We start from the raw sequence: 16,276 nt of genomic DNA, 5'->3' as shown, positions 1-16,276 counted from the left end.
GCATACCGAGGGGTCATACAGCTTTTTCTATTAATACTTAAAGTCAATAGTAGTCGCATGTGGTGTAGCGGAATTTGATTCATGCCAAGGACAAACGCGGAATGGAGAGAGTGTCGGCTGCAACAATTATTTATATTCGCAAGGAGCCTGTGCAGCAGACAGAAAACTGAGGGGCAGCGTGACGACAGGGAGAACGGAGACATGTAAGTGAGACAAAGTACAAGGAGGGGGGGGGGGGTATATACATTGTTTACAATTGGCGTTTTGCGCTGAACACGAGGCGCGCGCACCGAAACCATTTAGACACAACAGTAACAGTGACTTCACATTTCTTTGGACAGCCATGCAGCATCCACTGATATTTGAAAAAACAAATGAGGCAGATATGTCATCACTGCATGCATTTATGCTCGCTCATTTCGCCTCTGGCAGCTGTGACTCAGTGGCGCTCGGCTGCTGATCCGAAAGACGCGGGTTCGATCCCGGCCGCGTTGGTTGAATTTCTTTGGAGGCGAAATTCTAGAGGTCCGTGTAATGTGCGATGTCAGTGCACGTTAAAGAGCCCCAGGTTACAGCGACCTGTACCCATGCGGTGGAAATTTCCGCAGCCCTTCAATACAGCGTCTTTCATAGCCTGAGTCACTCCGGGACGTCAAAACCCCGTAAACCAAAACACTTTGCCTCTTTCTCCTTCAACTTATTCTGGCACTTCAGAGCAGCGTTAGCAACGGCACAGTTTAAGGTGCATCGCCAGTTCGCGTTTTTCTGCGCTGCAATGAATTACATTCCGAAAGCGTTCTTGATGTGTTGAAAGTGGTTGGATGCAGACTGCAGAAAGAAGTTGGTTCTTTGAGGTTTTCAAGCTTCAGCAGAAATCCATAAAGCTGCGCCGATGGGTACAGCAGTCCTCCGTAGTCGCGGTATTTTGTCAGCCTCGCAAGGAAACAGTTTTCATCGGGAGACTGCATTGTAACCGAGGTAATGCACATTTGGCAATTTGCCTTCAATGCACACTTCCGTGGAGCATACCCTGTTACGTAGAAAACAAGTCTAAAGCCACTTCTAGCTACGTGCTCACCGTGGTCATGTGCAGGCACCCAAGTTTGAATCTGGAGGGCCTTCACACTGCATTTGACCAAGCTTGAACAAGCACTGGCACCATACGTGAACAAAAACGTGAAATGACCCCACCAGAAGCGCTCAAACCAGCGCAAAGCCGCACAACAAAACATCAACGAGCCCACAAATACACACGGCGCACTGACAGCGGCGGCAAATCCTACCGTGAAGTCTACTGTGGCGCCACCTCGTGTCGGCGCCGCGAAACAGAAGCCTGTCGACATTCGTTGGGCCACCGCTCCCCCATTGAGCCGGCGCGGAGTGAGCACACTACCCAATATTCTAGTTCACTGTAACCGTGGGAAAAGCGCAACCTCCTCCCCTCCTTAGGAACCTGTGCGCCGGTGGGGGGGCGCAGCTGTGCATAGCAACCGTGACGTCACACAGTAGCGGTAGAACGAGCGCGCACATCGGCGGTGGGCGCTAGTGGGCGCTAGTGGGCGCTGCACGACCACTCCTTCGCCAGACGTCTCGTTGCAGTCGAGTAAGTGAGACCCATGCCTCCGAAGCGGCCCAGTGATTCCTCGCCAAGTGGTTCGGGGAAGCGGCAGTGGGTTGACCACAAGGCTTTCGCCAAGCACACTTAAGAATTTCCAAAGTGTCTTCGGAAATTTTTTTGAGGAAAGGAAATGCGCAGTATCTGTCTCCCACAGCTGCGAAACCGATAGAGCGGGGGCTTGGAAAGCAGAGGGTAAAATTTTTAAATTGGTTTTTGTGGAAAGGAAATGCGCAGTATCTGTCTCACACATCTCGGTGGACACCTGAACCAGAGTGAAGGCGCATAACTGTCCTCTTGGAACAGTGGACATCTCAATCGTGCTTTAAGCTACGTGGCGGTAGTGGCAGATGTGCGCTGCATGCAATAATTTGCCTTCTCAACTAACGTATGTCCAAACTGTGTCATATGCCGATGATACGACTCTAGTATTAGCAGATAACGATGAATGTGCTGTGAAGAGAAAAGTAAATCAAGTATTACAAAATGTATATAAATGGTGCATGGAGAATGCAATTAACCTTACTTCGATTAAAACTGTTTTATCCTGTTTCTCTCTGGAAAAAAGGTTTCTCAGCATACAGGTGGAATTTAGAATAGCCAATTCTGCATGCTACCAGCACAAAATGTTTGGGTATTGTGATAGATAATCATCTTCAATTTGATTTAAACGTCCGCTAAGTGATTAAAAAGCCTCTTACGGCCTATATATACTTTCTAAATGTCTAAATTTGTTCCCTGTTAATGTCCTTGTTAATTACGCCCTTCTTCCTTTACATATTAATTACGGCATATCTGTTTGGAGATGCGCATATTCATCACATGTGGCCCCCTTATATGCTTTTCAAAAGAGAGTTGTTTGAGTTGTCGCGCAAAATATTTAGTGTGAACAGCCGGATGAACTATTTGCCGTTCTGCTTATCCTAAATATACTATAGGACTTAGTAACGTATAATACCGCTTCCTTACTTTTTGAGATCCTTCACAACACAATAAATTTAACAACCATGTATCTTCGTCACTCACTACGCACCAACATGTCTTCTATAAGACATCAGCTCCTGCTTCTTGTAATGCACACTGATTATGGTCGACAAGCACTAGAATTTATGGGTACTGATTTTTGGTGGAATAGTCTCAATTATAACATTCAAATTGCACCTACTCTTCGTGCCTTTCAAAAACAATGAAAACTTTTTGTAGACAATTCATCCTAGTCCATATTCTGTAGTGTCATTCTTGTTGTTTTATTCGAAAAATAAAACTTGGCTACTTGATGTTTTTAATTTGTGTTCCGTGCCTACTGCTCTATTATTGTTACGTGACGGCCATCCGAGGAATGAGACGTGTTCAGAGATGGCTATGAGATGATTTAATGGCCGCTGGCCTAGCGCGAGCGCTCCGTCCCGCACCACTGCAAGCTTCGTCTTCTTCGTCACACTAGCCGGGGCCACCGGGCGATCGTCCCGATCGGTGACAAACAGACGCGTAAAATTGTGATGGGCTTCAGAGGATAGTGGGACAGGAAGGAAAAAGTGATGCGGTGCTGGCCGCCACGATGAAAGAGAGGGCTGAACGATTCCTAGTCCGCAAAGCTTCCGGAGGAGGAGGAGGAGGAGGAGGAAAACTTTTATTCGTATTTACAGTGAGAGGTCGATGGGGCGAGCCGGAAGGGCCCGCCCCTTACAAACACTAGGAGGGATCCCTAGTCCGGGATCCCTGTAGCTTCCGCAGCGGCCCGGGCTCTAGCTACCAATGCCTGTTGGGCATGGAGTTCGGAGCAGCCGTGCAGGGCAGCTTCCCAGTCCTCTCGAGTGGGGTGGAGGTGGGGTGGGTAGGCAGGATTGGAAGGGCATGCCCACACCATGTGGTAGGTGTCCGAAAACTCCTCCTCACAGTGTGGGCACGCGCCCGAGAAAGAAGAATTGAAGTGCTTAAGTACTGCCGGGCACAGTACAGTATTGGTATAGAGGCGGAGAAGCCAGCGCTCCTCCACCCTGGTGAGGCCTTTACAGGGAGGGGGATAGAGACCATGAAAATTTTGATAAAGAGAGGTGATCTCTTTAAAGGTGATGGCCGGATTGAAATTGAATTCCGGATCAGGCTGCGGATGAGGCGACGCCCGGTGAGTAAGCGCGCGGGCGGCAGCGTCGGCTGCCTCGTTCCCCTCAAGACCCGCATGAGCCGGAGCCCACACGATGGTACGATGGGTCGGAAACCCTGTGTATTCGCATGCGTGGAGAATTTTGAAAGCACGGTCTGGAATATACCCTTGCTCAATATTGCGGCAGGCGCCCCTGGAGTCCGTAATAATGACTCGGGACTCTGGATCTGCGGCGGCCAGTGCAATGGCGATCTCTTCCGCAAATGTAATGTTGGGGGCACGGAAAGTAAGGCCCTGAACTGTAGTGTTTTGGTGGATGACGGCCGCCGTGTACCAACCCCCATGGTGTGGGCCGGGCCGCATGTCACCAGGAGCCGACGGCCGAGGCCCCAGGACGCGCCGAACGGCATGGGCAGGGGAGTGGTGTCGTCACGTGGGGGCAGCGTCTCGGGTCGGTGGGGTCGGCAGGTCGGGTCTGTGCGTCAGGTTCAGTTCGTCGTGTCAAGTGGTCTGGGCGGTGGACGGGGCGGGAGAACAACGGCGAGATTGGTCCGGGTCTGGAAGGCTGGGGAAGAGCCAGGCGACGCAGGCCAAGAACTCACGGCCGACGCCCACGGCTGACGCGTGCCCCGGAGCTCCAGGCCCAGGCTGGGGATGAACTCCGCACCTCACACCAAATGTTACGTGGCGGCCAGCCGAAGAATGAGGCTTGATGAACGATGGACAAGAGATGATTTAATGGCCGCCGGCCTAGCGCAAGCACTCCGTACCGCGCCACTGCCGGCTTTATCCGCTTCGCCAGAATATGTTTACTGCTAAATAGCCTTATTAATTTTTGCCGACGTCTGCATGATATGCGTTAGCTAACAGTGGTTGTGACCTTTAAACAATTTTTGTCCTGCCCCTGAAGTTCTGCGTTCGTATTTTATGGTTTATGCAAAAGAAACAAACTTTCAAAACAAACTTTCAAGCGCGGTGCAAAACAAGCGATAACGCAAGCAACGACACAAGTTTCGGTACCTTTCTTTTGTGCAAAAACAGTGGGATTTTTTTTTTAGCATTTAGTGAAACTTTAGCGTGGTTCTCAGGGGGTAATGCCGTTGCCGTTGAATACTCAGCTTACAAAAACTTTTTAGACAGCATATAGACTTTCCATAGAGTTTTGTCCATAGAGAGAGCAGTCTATAGGCAATACAAATGAAACAGACAGTCCGAAGACAATCAAAAATTTATGGCTATACACTTTTAGTACAGTTTTGTCTATAGATAGTCCATCATTCATAGTCTATAGACTTTGAATAGACAAAAGTAAATATCTATAGGAATGCAATATAGTCTATAAGAAGTCTATAGACTGTATATAGACCATTTTTATAAGGGTCCTTTCGCAGATAACTCTTGAACTAAGAAGGATTCACTCGTGTAATATATCCGGGTGCTTCGCAGCCATCACCAGCCAGGAGAACCGCGTGGTACGCAAGATCTACGACGAGGAGCCAACCTGTGGCAACGCGGTGGCCCTGTTCCACAGCTTGAACACCGCAGCACAGGGCGGCCTCGTGTTCTCGCGAGACGTGGATGAGCCCAGCCGCACTTGCGAGAGGTCCCTGATGTGCGCCTGAGCCATCTGCCGCAGGAAAAAATAAAAGGCGGTAGAGCGTTGCTGCTTGGAATTGTTTTCATAAAGATTGTGTGTACCTTAAAATAACGTTGCCTGGTGAATATGCCTCCGGTTTCACTGAACATTGCGCAGGAGCTTCTTGTGGGCGCTTGGGAACCAGGAGAAGCAGAAGTGATGGCGTGGTTTGTATAGATTGGTTTGGTTTAACGTCCCAAAGCAACTGAGGCTATGAGGGACGCCGTAGTGAAGGGCTCACTGGCGTTTAGTTCTGAACTAAAACAAAGCAGGGCGACTGTCGCTTCACAAAGTTATAAACTGCACGATGAAGCAAGAGCGGCAGGTCAGCCGCGGTCAACACAGTGTGATGTTGCAAGGGCGTTTAACGTCCCAAAGCGACTCAGGCTATTAGGAACGCCGTAGTGAAGGGCTCCGGAAATTTCGACCACCTGGGGTTCTTTAACGTGCACTGACACCGCACAGCACACTGGGCTCTAGGATTTCACCTCCATCGAAATTCGACCGCCGAGCCGGGATCGAACTCGCGTCTTTCGGGTCAGCAGCCGACAACACAGTGTGAGTATGATCACATTCCATATGTAAGCAATGAACGGGAAGGACGGGTGACTTCCTTTTGCAGTGTTTTCGATGCCTGTATGATATAAAGGCAAAGTCTGGATCGAAGTCTTTAGGGTTGATTGTGCTGAGGATTTCTTTCCTTCGGCAATTGCTTTAGGTGAGGCGATCCACTTGGTGCATTGAACGAATACACTAACCGAACTTTTCGGTCTATGTGAAATAGCATGCAGTGCAACAGCAGGCGTGAAATGGTATAGAAACACAACTGCATGGCGATAAAATAGCCCACGAAGAAAAACAAGAACAACGAAACAGCACAGCAACTCACTCGCGTAGTTTTATGCTTGTTAGACCCCTTTACCACCCTCAACCACCTCTGTCACGGAAACTGAGTTGCCCAAATTTTTTACACCATCCCATGTTTGCCGCCTGCAAATTGCAATACATGTAGTCACCGCCTGGCTATGGCAAATCCACCTTGTGGCTGTGTGCCATTTCGTGAAACAACAACAACAATAGCATCGCACTATCGCACAACATCGCACTGTCTCTCCAATTAACCCTGTCCTTTGGCAGCTGCGGCCACCGTATCCCCGTCGTCCGCCCACTCTTCCCTCTGTCACCCCCTGCTACGCTTCAGGGAAAAAAACAGCGCTGAGACGAGGGACAAAGAAAGAAGAAGACAACAGGACCGGTGCTACGCTTGCCTTCTCTGCAATCATGCAATCAACACTGCTACCGCAGATTAGTCGCAAGCACCAGAACATTTAAGCTGCGGTGAAATTATGAATGTGAAAAAGGAAATGCAATCAATATTGCTACGTTGAAATCAAATTTAAAGACTCAGTGTGAAGGTGATGAATGTAAAGGAGAATGTGCAATTTATACTTCAACCGAAGATAGGTCGCAAGCAGCAGAATGCTTAATCTGCGGTGAAATAGAGAGAAAGGAATTTTAATGAGGGAAAGGTGGAGAGGTCGGCCGGCGGTAACATGGCCCTGGCCTGCTACTCCACACAGGGGAAAGGGAAGAGGAGGAAAAGGAAAGTGCGAATGAAGGCTGATGATGGCATAATACAATGAGTTTCTCGGGTGATGTCTACACACACACACACCACACACACCACACTGGCTGGCACTCGCATCGCGGTGAGTAGACGCACATAAAACTCATAAAACTGGTGTCTGCAACACAAACACCGACACATGTCATTAACCATGTAGGTTGTGCACAGGCGGTCACAGACGAGTATCCAGGCCTGTTTCACACAAAAAGTTGAGCAGGGCCTTTGTCACACGGCACCAATCAGAACGTATCGTCCTGGCGCCCAGAAGAGTTTCCTCAGAGAGAGGGCGAGAGTCCAGTTGTTTCACGGTCGCATCCAATGTTGTTCTTTCAGCAGTATAGTTCGGGCACTCGCAAAGAAGGTGTCCAATAGTCTCTGGAGTGTGGCACTGTGCGCAATTTGGGTTACTTTCGATGCCGATCTTGTGAAGATAGTGTTTGGTGTAGGCAACGCCAAGCCGTAGCCGGTGGAGTAAAGTCCCATGACGTCGCACCACCATAGATGGCAAATGTAATCGTGAGCCAGCGTCAAGCTTACAGACGCGGTCCTGTTGATGACTCGAATCATGCCAGTGCGACTGCATTGCCGCTTGCATTAAATGCGCCAACAAGGCTCCAATGTCTGATCTAGAAAAGGCTATCTCAATGAAAGCACCATCACTATGTGCCATCCGAGCCTCGGCGTCAGCACGCTCGTTTCCCGCTATGCCGCAATGGCTCGGTATTCATTGAAACTTTATGATATGGCCGCGGTGGAAAGCTTCGGCTAACAAAACCACGATTTGTTGAACCAGCTGCTCGCATGCCCTTGGTTTTAGATAAGTTTGTACGACCTGCAATGCCGATCTCGATTCGCAGAATATAGTCCATTGCTGCGCTGGCTGGTGACCAATATAAAGGACGGCTTCTCGTATGGCTGCCAATTCGGTTGCCGTAGAGGACGTTTTGTGCATGAGCCTGAAACGGTGACATGAGGCATTTCCTGGCACTATCACCGCTGCAGCTGAAGAAGTGGTCGTTACGGATCCGTCCACGAAAACATGCTGGGTGTTAGTATACATAGATGTAATGTATGACAGCGCCAGCTGTTTCAGTCCGACTGTTGGAATGTGCGTCTTCTTTGTTATCCCTGGGATTGTTGTCCGTATAGATGGTTTTGGTACTGCCCAAAGTGGCACCTCCGCAATCTGGTGTGGCGCGTAGTTCGAAGGCACCGCATTGCGCTGCATCCAAAGGGCTCTGGAAAAGGCTGCATCTGGACGCGCCGCACTAATGTTGGTCAGGGGGTGATGGCGATGCCTGGTCAGATGCCGCAAATGCACACGAAATAGCTCCTGTTGAAAATAAATTCGTGCTGGGCAGGCGCGGGCCTCATAAAATGTGCCCCATGTAGAAGTTTTACATGGCAAACCCAAGCATACTCTTAAAGCACGAGCCTGCGCGCTTTCAAGCACATGCAGGCCTGATAGTCTGACTCCCGAGAGAACGGGTGCACTGTATCTGAGAAGACCGACTACCAACGCCTGGTACACGTGTAGTAAAGATCGCTCAGAGGGACCCCAACATTTTCCTGCCATACACCGCGCAATGCTTGCAAAGCTGTCGAGCTTTTTATTGAGCACAGAAATGTGCTTCGTCCAGGACAGGTCACGGTCTATCGTAACACCTAAGAATTTGTGATGTGTTACGTATGGAACAATTTGCCCGTCGATTGTGACCGGATACCACGCCATTAACTTGCGTGTGAAAGCCAATGTTACGCTTTTAGTTGGCGAAAGTTCAAGCCCCTGACGGCGCAAGTACGCAGACGTAATGGAAACCGAACGCTGCAATCTTGCTTGCACTTGGGGACGCGTGACACTTGATGTCCATATGCAAATATCGTCTGCGTAGGCGGATATCGAAACTGTCTTCGGCAGTTGTTTGAAAAGGCCAATGAGCACGAGATTGAACAACGTTGGACTAAGCACTCCTCCCTGAGGAACACCACAAGAAACATGATGATCTGCTGTGTCTCCTTCAATAGTCTCCATGTAGACTGTCCGGTTTGTCAAATAGCTTGCAATCCAATTGTGTAGACGTCCGCCTATACCACATTCATCGAGTGCATTTAGTACTGCATCATGCTGAACATTATCGAATGCGCCCTTGATGTCGAGAAAAAGAGCAGCAGTCAACCTGTGACGGCGTTTTTCATGTTCTACCGTCGACACGAGATCAATTACACTGTCGATGGCAGACCGGCCTTTGCGGAAACCCGTCATTGTGGAAGGGTACAGTTCACGTTTTTCAAGGAACCATTCTAGACGGGTTAGCACCATACGCTCCATCGTCTTGCCAATACAACTTGCCAGAGCTACTGGTCTGTAGGATGTTAAGTCGAGTGGCGATTTCCCTGGTTTGAGCAAGGCCACAATGCGGCTTCTTTTCCACTGCTGTGGAACAGTGGCAGAGGCCCAAGAGTGGTTGAACAATGTTAAGAGGGCTTCCATTACCTGTGGGCCTAGATGACGAAGCGCATTGTATGTTATTGCATCAGGTCCTGGGGACGAAGGATGCGTACAAGCAGAAAGAGCCGCTTTCAGTCCTTGAATTGTGAAGGGGATGTCCAGTCGATCGTCCATCGTGGGGGGAGCACATCGATGCTGCCGAGGTGAAGAAGCGCTTCCGGCAATTCTCGAACAGAAATCCTCTGCCACCTCTAGTTCTTGCCGTCTTTCATAAAGTGCCAATGCACGGAAAGGGTGTTTCTGCTGGGGAAATGTCGGCAGTGCCCGAACGACGTGCCAGATTTTGGAGAGTGGTTTGCGGGGATCCAATCTGCTGCAAACTGTCGGAACGGAATGATGAGTGCGAGAAGTGCAACGTGCCCGAGGGCCTGGTGCGAAGGATTCAATCGCCGGACGTGGATGCGGACGGATAATTCCCGAATTCGGCCGCTTGTAATGTTTTGTCTCCCTATGGTCGATATTCATTTATTTAGAAAACTATTTAGAAATAAAGAATTTTTTCGTGGAATGAAAGGTTTCACAATAACAATTAATATAACCGTAGATCACCCGACGGCAATCTTGCATTTCTTATATTAACTTTTTTGCTGCCCATTCGTTTTTTATGGCAGTCTTAACTGCTCGATGCGATCGATGGAAACATTTTGAAAGACTTTTCTATATATGAGAAGAATGGATAGTTACCTTCAATAATTCCATAACAGTATCTTACAATTTTCAAAATTTTTCGCCGCCATGTGCTGCACAATAGCTCAATTCGCTCAGTCACTGGCATGTGAACCAGCCTTAAGAAACGAGCGACAAACGCATCTAAAGAAATTAAAGAACATGACTTACACTTGAATTGTATACAAGGCACTAGCTATGCCCAAGTTATCACAGTTATGCGAAAACAAATATGAAAAGGATTTCTCAGAAACTTTAGTAAAGCTTGGTTTATTGGTTAATTGGGGTTTAACGTCCCAAAGCGACTGAGGCTATGAGAGACGCCGTAGTGAAGGGCTCCGGAAATTTTGACCACCTAGGGTTCTTTAACGTGCACTGACATCGCCCAGTACACAGGCCTTTAGAATTTCGCCTCCATCGAAATTCGGCTGCCGCGGCCGGGATCGAACCCGTGTCTTTCGGGTCAGCAGCCGAGCGCCGTAACCACTGAGCAACCGCGGCGGAGCAAACTCAAGCTTGTGACATCCTAACAAACATTAAGAGCGACAAGTTGACTTCGAGGGATGATATCCCTTATAAAATGGTCTGTAGACAGTCTGTAGACTCCTTATTGACTCTATTGACTTCCTATAGATATTGCTTTTTGTCTATTCATACTCTATAGACTGACTATAGACAAAAGTTACTGAATGTGTATGGCCATAGATCTATAGATCGTCTATAGACTGTCTATGGCATTTGTATGGTCTATAGACTGTTCTCGAGTATTTGTCTATAGACAGTCTATAGACTTTAAAGACAGGAGTCTGTAGACACTCTATAGATTGTCTACAACTTTTTTGTAAGGGTATGGGGTAAGGTGAACGTAGCAGGAGGCGGCGCCGGATCAGATGTGGATATGCGATTCAAAAATATCCTGGTATACATAGTAGCCACACTTGGTGCGTGACAGAGCTTACTGGATACCAGGGAGAGAGAGAGGTATTTACCCTGGAGCGGAAGTTACAAAATTCGTATTAATGATGATGGCGAAAAAGATTAACCTTCCACCATTATCCTTGACTTCATGGTGCAGAGACGGCTTTCGTTTTTCAAAAAGGAGGCGTACCTTCTCCCTCTAAAGGAGACACATACCGCCATGCTGCGTACATTCTTTCACGATGCAATTATGAAGAAAGCCAACTGTCACTAAACCCAAGCCAGGTATAGGGTATTTTTTTTGTGTGCGGTTGATCAATGAGAAATGAGCGGCGCAGTAATTTTTTACCCGAAGGATATTTTATAAAAAGGAAAGGAAGAACAAAGCCTTGCAGTACTGGTCGAAACAGTGTGCTATTCCCTATGTGTGTTTTACCAGTGCGCGTGGTATGGTCGAAGCGGTGGTTGTTGCCTAAGCAGTACAGGTCTAGAAATATGTTTCTGAGTGGGGCCACAGTGTTTTTCATGGCAGCCCGGCTTGCGAGCAATGCTATTTTACTCTTCTATTTTTAATACCTAGCAGCAAAAGAAAATAAAAATGCTTGACGGCACGATGGAACACGTGTAGACTCTCGTTATCGTGAGCGGAACGCATGATAATACTGATATGCGGCAGAGAAAAAGCATGCTTTCAAACTACACTGAACGCGCATTCCGACAGGCTGTGAGCGGCATGTTATGACAATCCGACTGACAGGAGGCGCTGGCATGAAAATACTCGAGGGAATGCACGTGTAACTAGCCAGGGTCGAAAAACAAGTCTGGGTCCTTCTTTGTCCCAAGGACACTTGTCCGGCCTATAAATCTGTGGTCAGTACCCCGGCACAGCGCATAGGTTCTCTGTCGACACGACGGCACAAGACCCACCATGAGACTTCTGTACGCTTTACTTTCCCCGCTGCTTGCATTCGCCACAGAAGACGCCACCTGGAATTTCTACCAGGTATTTTATAGGCTCTCTGTACGCCATCTTCGTAACTACCCGAGTGACTTAACATTGCGTTCAATGTGAGAGAACGCTTTAGCAATGCGTGAAAAAAAGGAGGGATGTGTACACTTCTTTGCGCAATGATTGCCGTAATCTGGATTAGAGCTGCTTTGCCAAATATTGCTATAATCACAGCTAAGACTGCTTGTTTTAGGTGACATGGAGCTCAGATATTCAGATGAAGGCAATAATGAAACCTTTTTAGACGTGTCTGATGGGAGGACTGATAGGCTGCAACGCCTAGGACGTCGTAAGTCCAGCGAACTGCATTTATAAATACCTGGAGTGGCGTTTTTCTGGAAAGCAGTGAAGAACGAAAAGTAGAGGTGTGCGAATATTCGAAATTTTCGAATATAGTTCGAATATTATATTTTTAGTATTCGTATTCGATTCGAAATCCAAGTATTCGTGTTCGTTCGAATATTCGACCCGACGCGAATATTTGTATCTAGCCGAATATTCATTGTGAGCACCGACGTTCCTTTCGGTCCGCAAGACATATCGACAGAGACATAACAACATAGCGGCGCCCAGAGCAATAAGCATGGATGAAGAAAAAATTTTTCCTTCGAATTTTTCCATCGAGGAAGGAAAATTTTTCCTTCCTCCAAGGGCCATGCCGTAGCTGACTGCGCTGGTGAGCTTCTTTGTGGCTATACCTGCGAAGCTGCTAAAGTCAGAGCTGTGCACGAAATACCTCGCAATACGTACCAGGTCAGTGCCAAGTGAGAGGGCATTTTCTGTGGCTGGAGGAGTCGTTTCAGTTAGAAGGGAACTACTTCTTCCTGACCATGTGGAGCAGCTGATTTTCCTTCACGACAACCTTTTATGTTCATCCCAGCAACGCGCTTTTGTGCTGATGGCAAGCTAGGCTTAATCAATGCTGTGTACTAGCCATCCTCTCTGATATTTCCGCTCTTCTAAGAATAATGTTCGAGTCTGTGATTCTTTTTGTGCAGCCACACACACCTTTTGTGTTAACTTAATCATCGATAGTTGAACTGTGACGTTCTTGGGTGCTCAAATAAATGTTTTGTTGTGGTTAAATGCGTCTGTCCTTGATTATTCGATATTCGATTCGATATTCGGAATCAAGTATTCGTATTCGATTCGTATTCGAAAAATTTGATATTCGCACACCCCTAACGAAAAGTAAAAGCAGCCGTCTTATGTTTGCTTAAGTTGTGTTATCTTGTCGTATGTTGTAATGTTGTATGCTATGCTTTGCTGTGTTATGCAGTGTTGTGTTACGTTATGCTATTTTATTGCGATATGTTTTTATTTATTTATTTATTCAATACTGCAGGCCTTTACGGCCCAAGCAGAAGGGGCATACAAATGACATAAGTGTACAGAACGAAGTTAGCAAATAATAACTTCAAAACACTTGTTCTTTGGGCAATAGAACATGAGCAAAACAAGGACTAAACGAAAATGCAAACCGAGCTCTTCATTTGGGAAAACCAAACATAAACAAACAGAAGTAAGTCAATGAATGAAATATGCAAAAATGAAATGTCAAACTTGCAGCAAGGAAAAAACACGATCAGTTTGGGCAACCAAAAAGCAGACAAGAAAAATATTCAAGAGCAATTCAAGGTTTCAATTGAATCAATGCTGGTTAGAAGAGGCAGATGTACATTTTTCCAACCTGTTATCGTGCGAGGAAAAAAAGAATATTTAAAAACATTAGTTCTGGTGCTGTATGGCGTTAGAGAGTCATCGTGTCGATGTCGTGTTCGGCGTGCCGTAAGTAGTGTTATGTACGGATCAGTATTGTATGAGGTCGAACATTTTAAAAAAGGAGATGGGCTATGAGAACAGCCATTGTGGAGGGCTCTGGATTAATTTCCCCCCCTTGGGTTGACTTAAGGCTTAGCACAGCACACACGTGTTTTGGCATTTCGCCTCTATTGAAATGCGAACACAACAGCCAGGATCCGATTCCGTCACCTTAGGCCCGAAGCTTAACGTGATAGCCACCGCGGCAAGTAAACAAATTATCACCCCTGCCTGGCAGTAATTGCGCTTAATGGGCAACTACAGCAGTAAGCAAGTACGGATCGACGAGTCACACCAGCGCATGCGCATATTACGCCGTTGCACTATAGGCACCTAAGAAGTGACATGAAGACAATCCACACACACTGTGATCCATGGTCAGCAGAACAAATATGGCGTCGTCTGCGAGTATGACACCCGCGATCAATGTGAACGGCTCTGTATCGTATTAAACCGTATATACTGTGCGGGCCTCAAGATCATAATACGAAGACTAGCAGATGTAGCGCCAACTTGAAACCACTGTAAAAATTTGCATATCGACTCAGATTTGTCTTCAAACGGCTTTGTTTAGGTAAAATTGATGAACGCTATAATTATCATGCATAAAATTACCTGGATGCATACTACGAGTCCGTCGTACCTCCGAACTTCACCACCATTACAAACATCGCAATTCTGGGAGGCACACCCGCGCACCTATACAGGATATAGCCACCTAGGAGGACATTCCAGCGTAGCATATACTCGCCCGAAGCGCACTGCCAGAGGGGCGGTAATTTGTGGCGCTGTGGAAAACAACCGTGAACGTTTCACTAAAATCTGATGAGGTAGAAATAATAGCGGAGGGGTCCTTTAAGTGTCGCCCAAGTAATCTGAAGTAAGTAAGTAAGTGAAAACCTTTATTGTCCAACAGAATTGAGACTACCTCACCCAGACCTCCCCTGTCCTATACCCTCAGTTGAGGGAGGAGGATCAGGAAAGATTTGGCCGCATGGGGTAGTCGCGTCAGATGCTGGCCAGGATCTCTTGTATCCCGGCGGACTCTTCAGCCAGTCGGACGGCGGTGAGCTGGAGCTCAGGGTCCGAGCTCCGGAGCAAGGTCTCCCAGGCGTCTCTACTATTAATGTTCTTCGCCCTGCCTGTGGATTGGCTACACTCCCATATTATGTGGTCGAGGGACCCTCTCGCTCCGCACTTCTTGCATTTATCGTCCTCAATTTCTGGAATGATCTGTTTGCATAGAATTGGGTGTCGGTAGACATCTGTTTGTAGACGCCTCCACGCCACCGCCTGTTGATTGTTGAGTGTTATGCTAGGCGGGGGAAAGTGCCTGCGATGTTGTCTGAAGCTATTCTGTGACGTACGTTCGTCATTTTGCCCCTTCACGTCGGCACAATGTTTCGGTACACCCTCACCCCCCCCCCCCCCCCCCCTACACACACACACTTTACGTATACTACTGACTGGAGGTCATCTTTGTCCTCGCAGATTATAAAGAGTGCGCACAGGACCTGAAAAGGTAATTTTCTCTGAGCGTTGGCTCTGCTTTACACGTAGTCCGAACAGCTGGCCAGCTTAAACTTTGCAGTTGAGACAGCGTGACGGTTGCTTGGGAACAGAGCTCAGCCGCTTCCTGATAGGCCTGGGGGATACATTAAGGCCCCCATTAACCCTCCTGGAATGGCGACACGTGTCGTGAGTTCAGAATCACGTAGGTGGGAGAGCGTAGGTTAAATTCCGTGTCGCTTGGAGTGAAATGCAGGCACGTTTCTACCTGCATTTTCGCATGAATTTATGCACGCATTTTATGCATTTCAAACCAACTTCAGAAACGCATATCTGCATTTGTAAGACAGAAGTATATTTTTGTGTAAACCTCGTCATTTTTTGTCACCGAAAAAAAAAAATGGCTGAGGCTTAGCTAAGGTTAAGCCTAGTCAGATGCGAAGCATATTGATGGCTAGGCTTGGTAATACATGGCTTTCCTTGGTTGAATACTTGGTCATTTTAATACAACCAATAGAAGCCTTCGTCGTGGGGGAAGACAACGGCATGGCTACAGCGGAACGCCGACTAACCCCGAGACGCGCGTTGGGTGAGCGCCTGGATTGCCACGGAAGCCGCGTCCGCCTGTCCGGTGGAGCGAGCGTTTCACCTACACCGAGTGTGAACGCGCGTTCGAAATGCGCGGGAATGCCGCTCGAGGACATTCCGACGTCTGTGCGATGGCATCGTTCTCCCTCTCCCAGCGTGTGACGGCGATCTGTCGTGACGTCATCGTGTCACGTGGTGTGGCATCATCGTGTCGCGTAATTTGGAGGCGCACAACCACAGCGACGGCGCGAGGTGGGCCCCCGTTTCTCCACTG

General features: G+C 47.9%; 1 protein-coding gene across 4 annotated transcripts in view; it reads left to right on the top strand.

Moving 5' to 3' along the window:
• The window catches only part of LOC149366523 (uncharacterized), a 63,457-nt gene that overhangs the window by 21,415 nt on the left and 25,766 nt on the right, over positions 1–16,276 (top strand). The window contains exon 1 of one of the 4 annotated variants that reach the window (XM_089551235.1): positions 11,984–12,078. The exons of the other annotated variants lie outside the window; for them this stretch is intronic. Coding sequence (XP_089407361.1) covers positions 12,004–12,078 — 75 coding nt within the window. The 5' untranslated portion in view covers positions 11,984–12,003. Of the gene's footprint in view, positions 1–11,983; positions 12,079–16,276 lie in introns of those variants that run through there. 4 annotated transcript variants of the gene reach the window in all.

The sequence above is a fragment of the Amblyomma mixtum genome, chromosome 1 (assembly GCF_055824585.1).
Source record: "Amblyomma mixtum isolate Tamu chromosome 1, ASM5582458v1, whole genome shotgun sequence".
In the NCBI taxonomy this organism is placed as follows: domain Eukaryota; kingdom Metazoa; phylum Arthropoda; class Arachnida; order Ixodida; family Ixodidae; genus Amblyomma; species Amblyomma mixtum.
The sequence above is the reverse complement of the archived record's forward strand: the minus strand, read 5'-3'. Positions and strand labels throughout refer to the sequence as shown.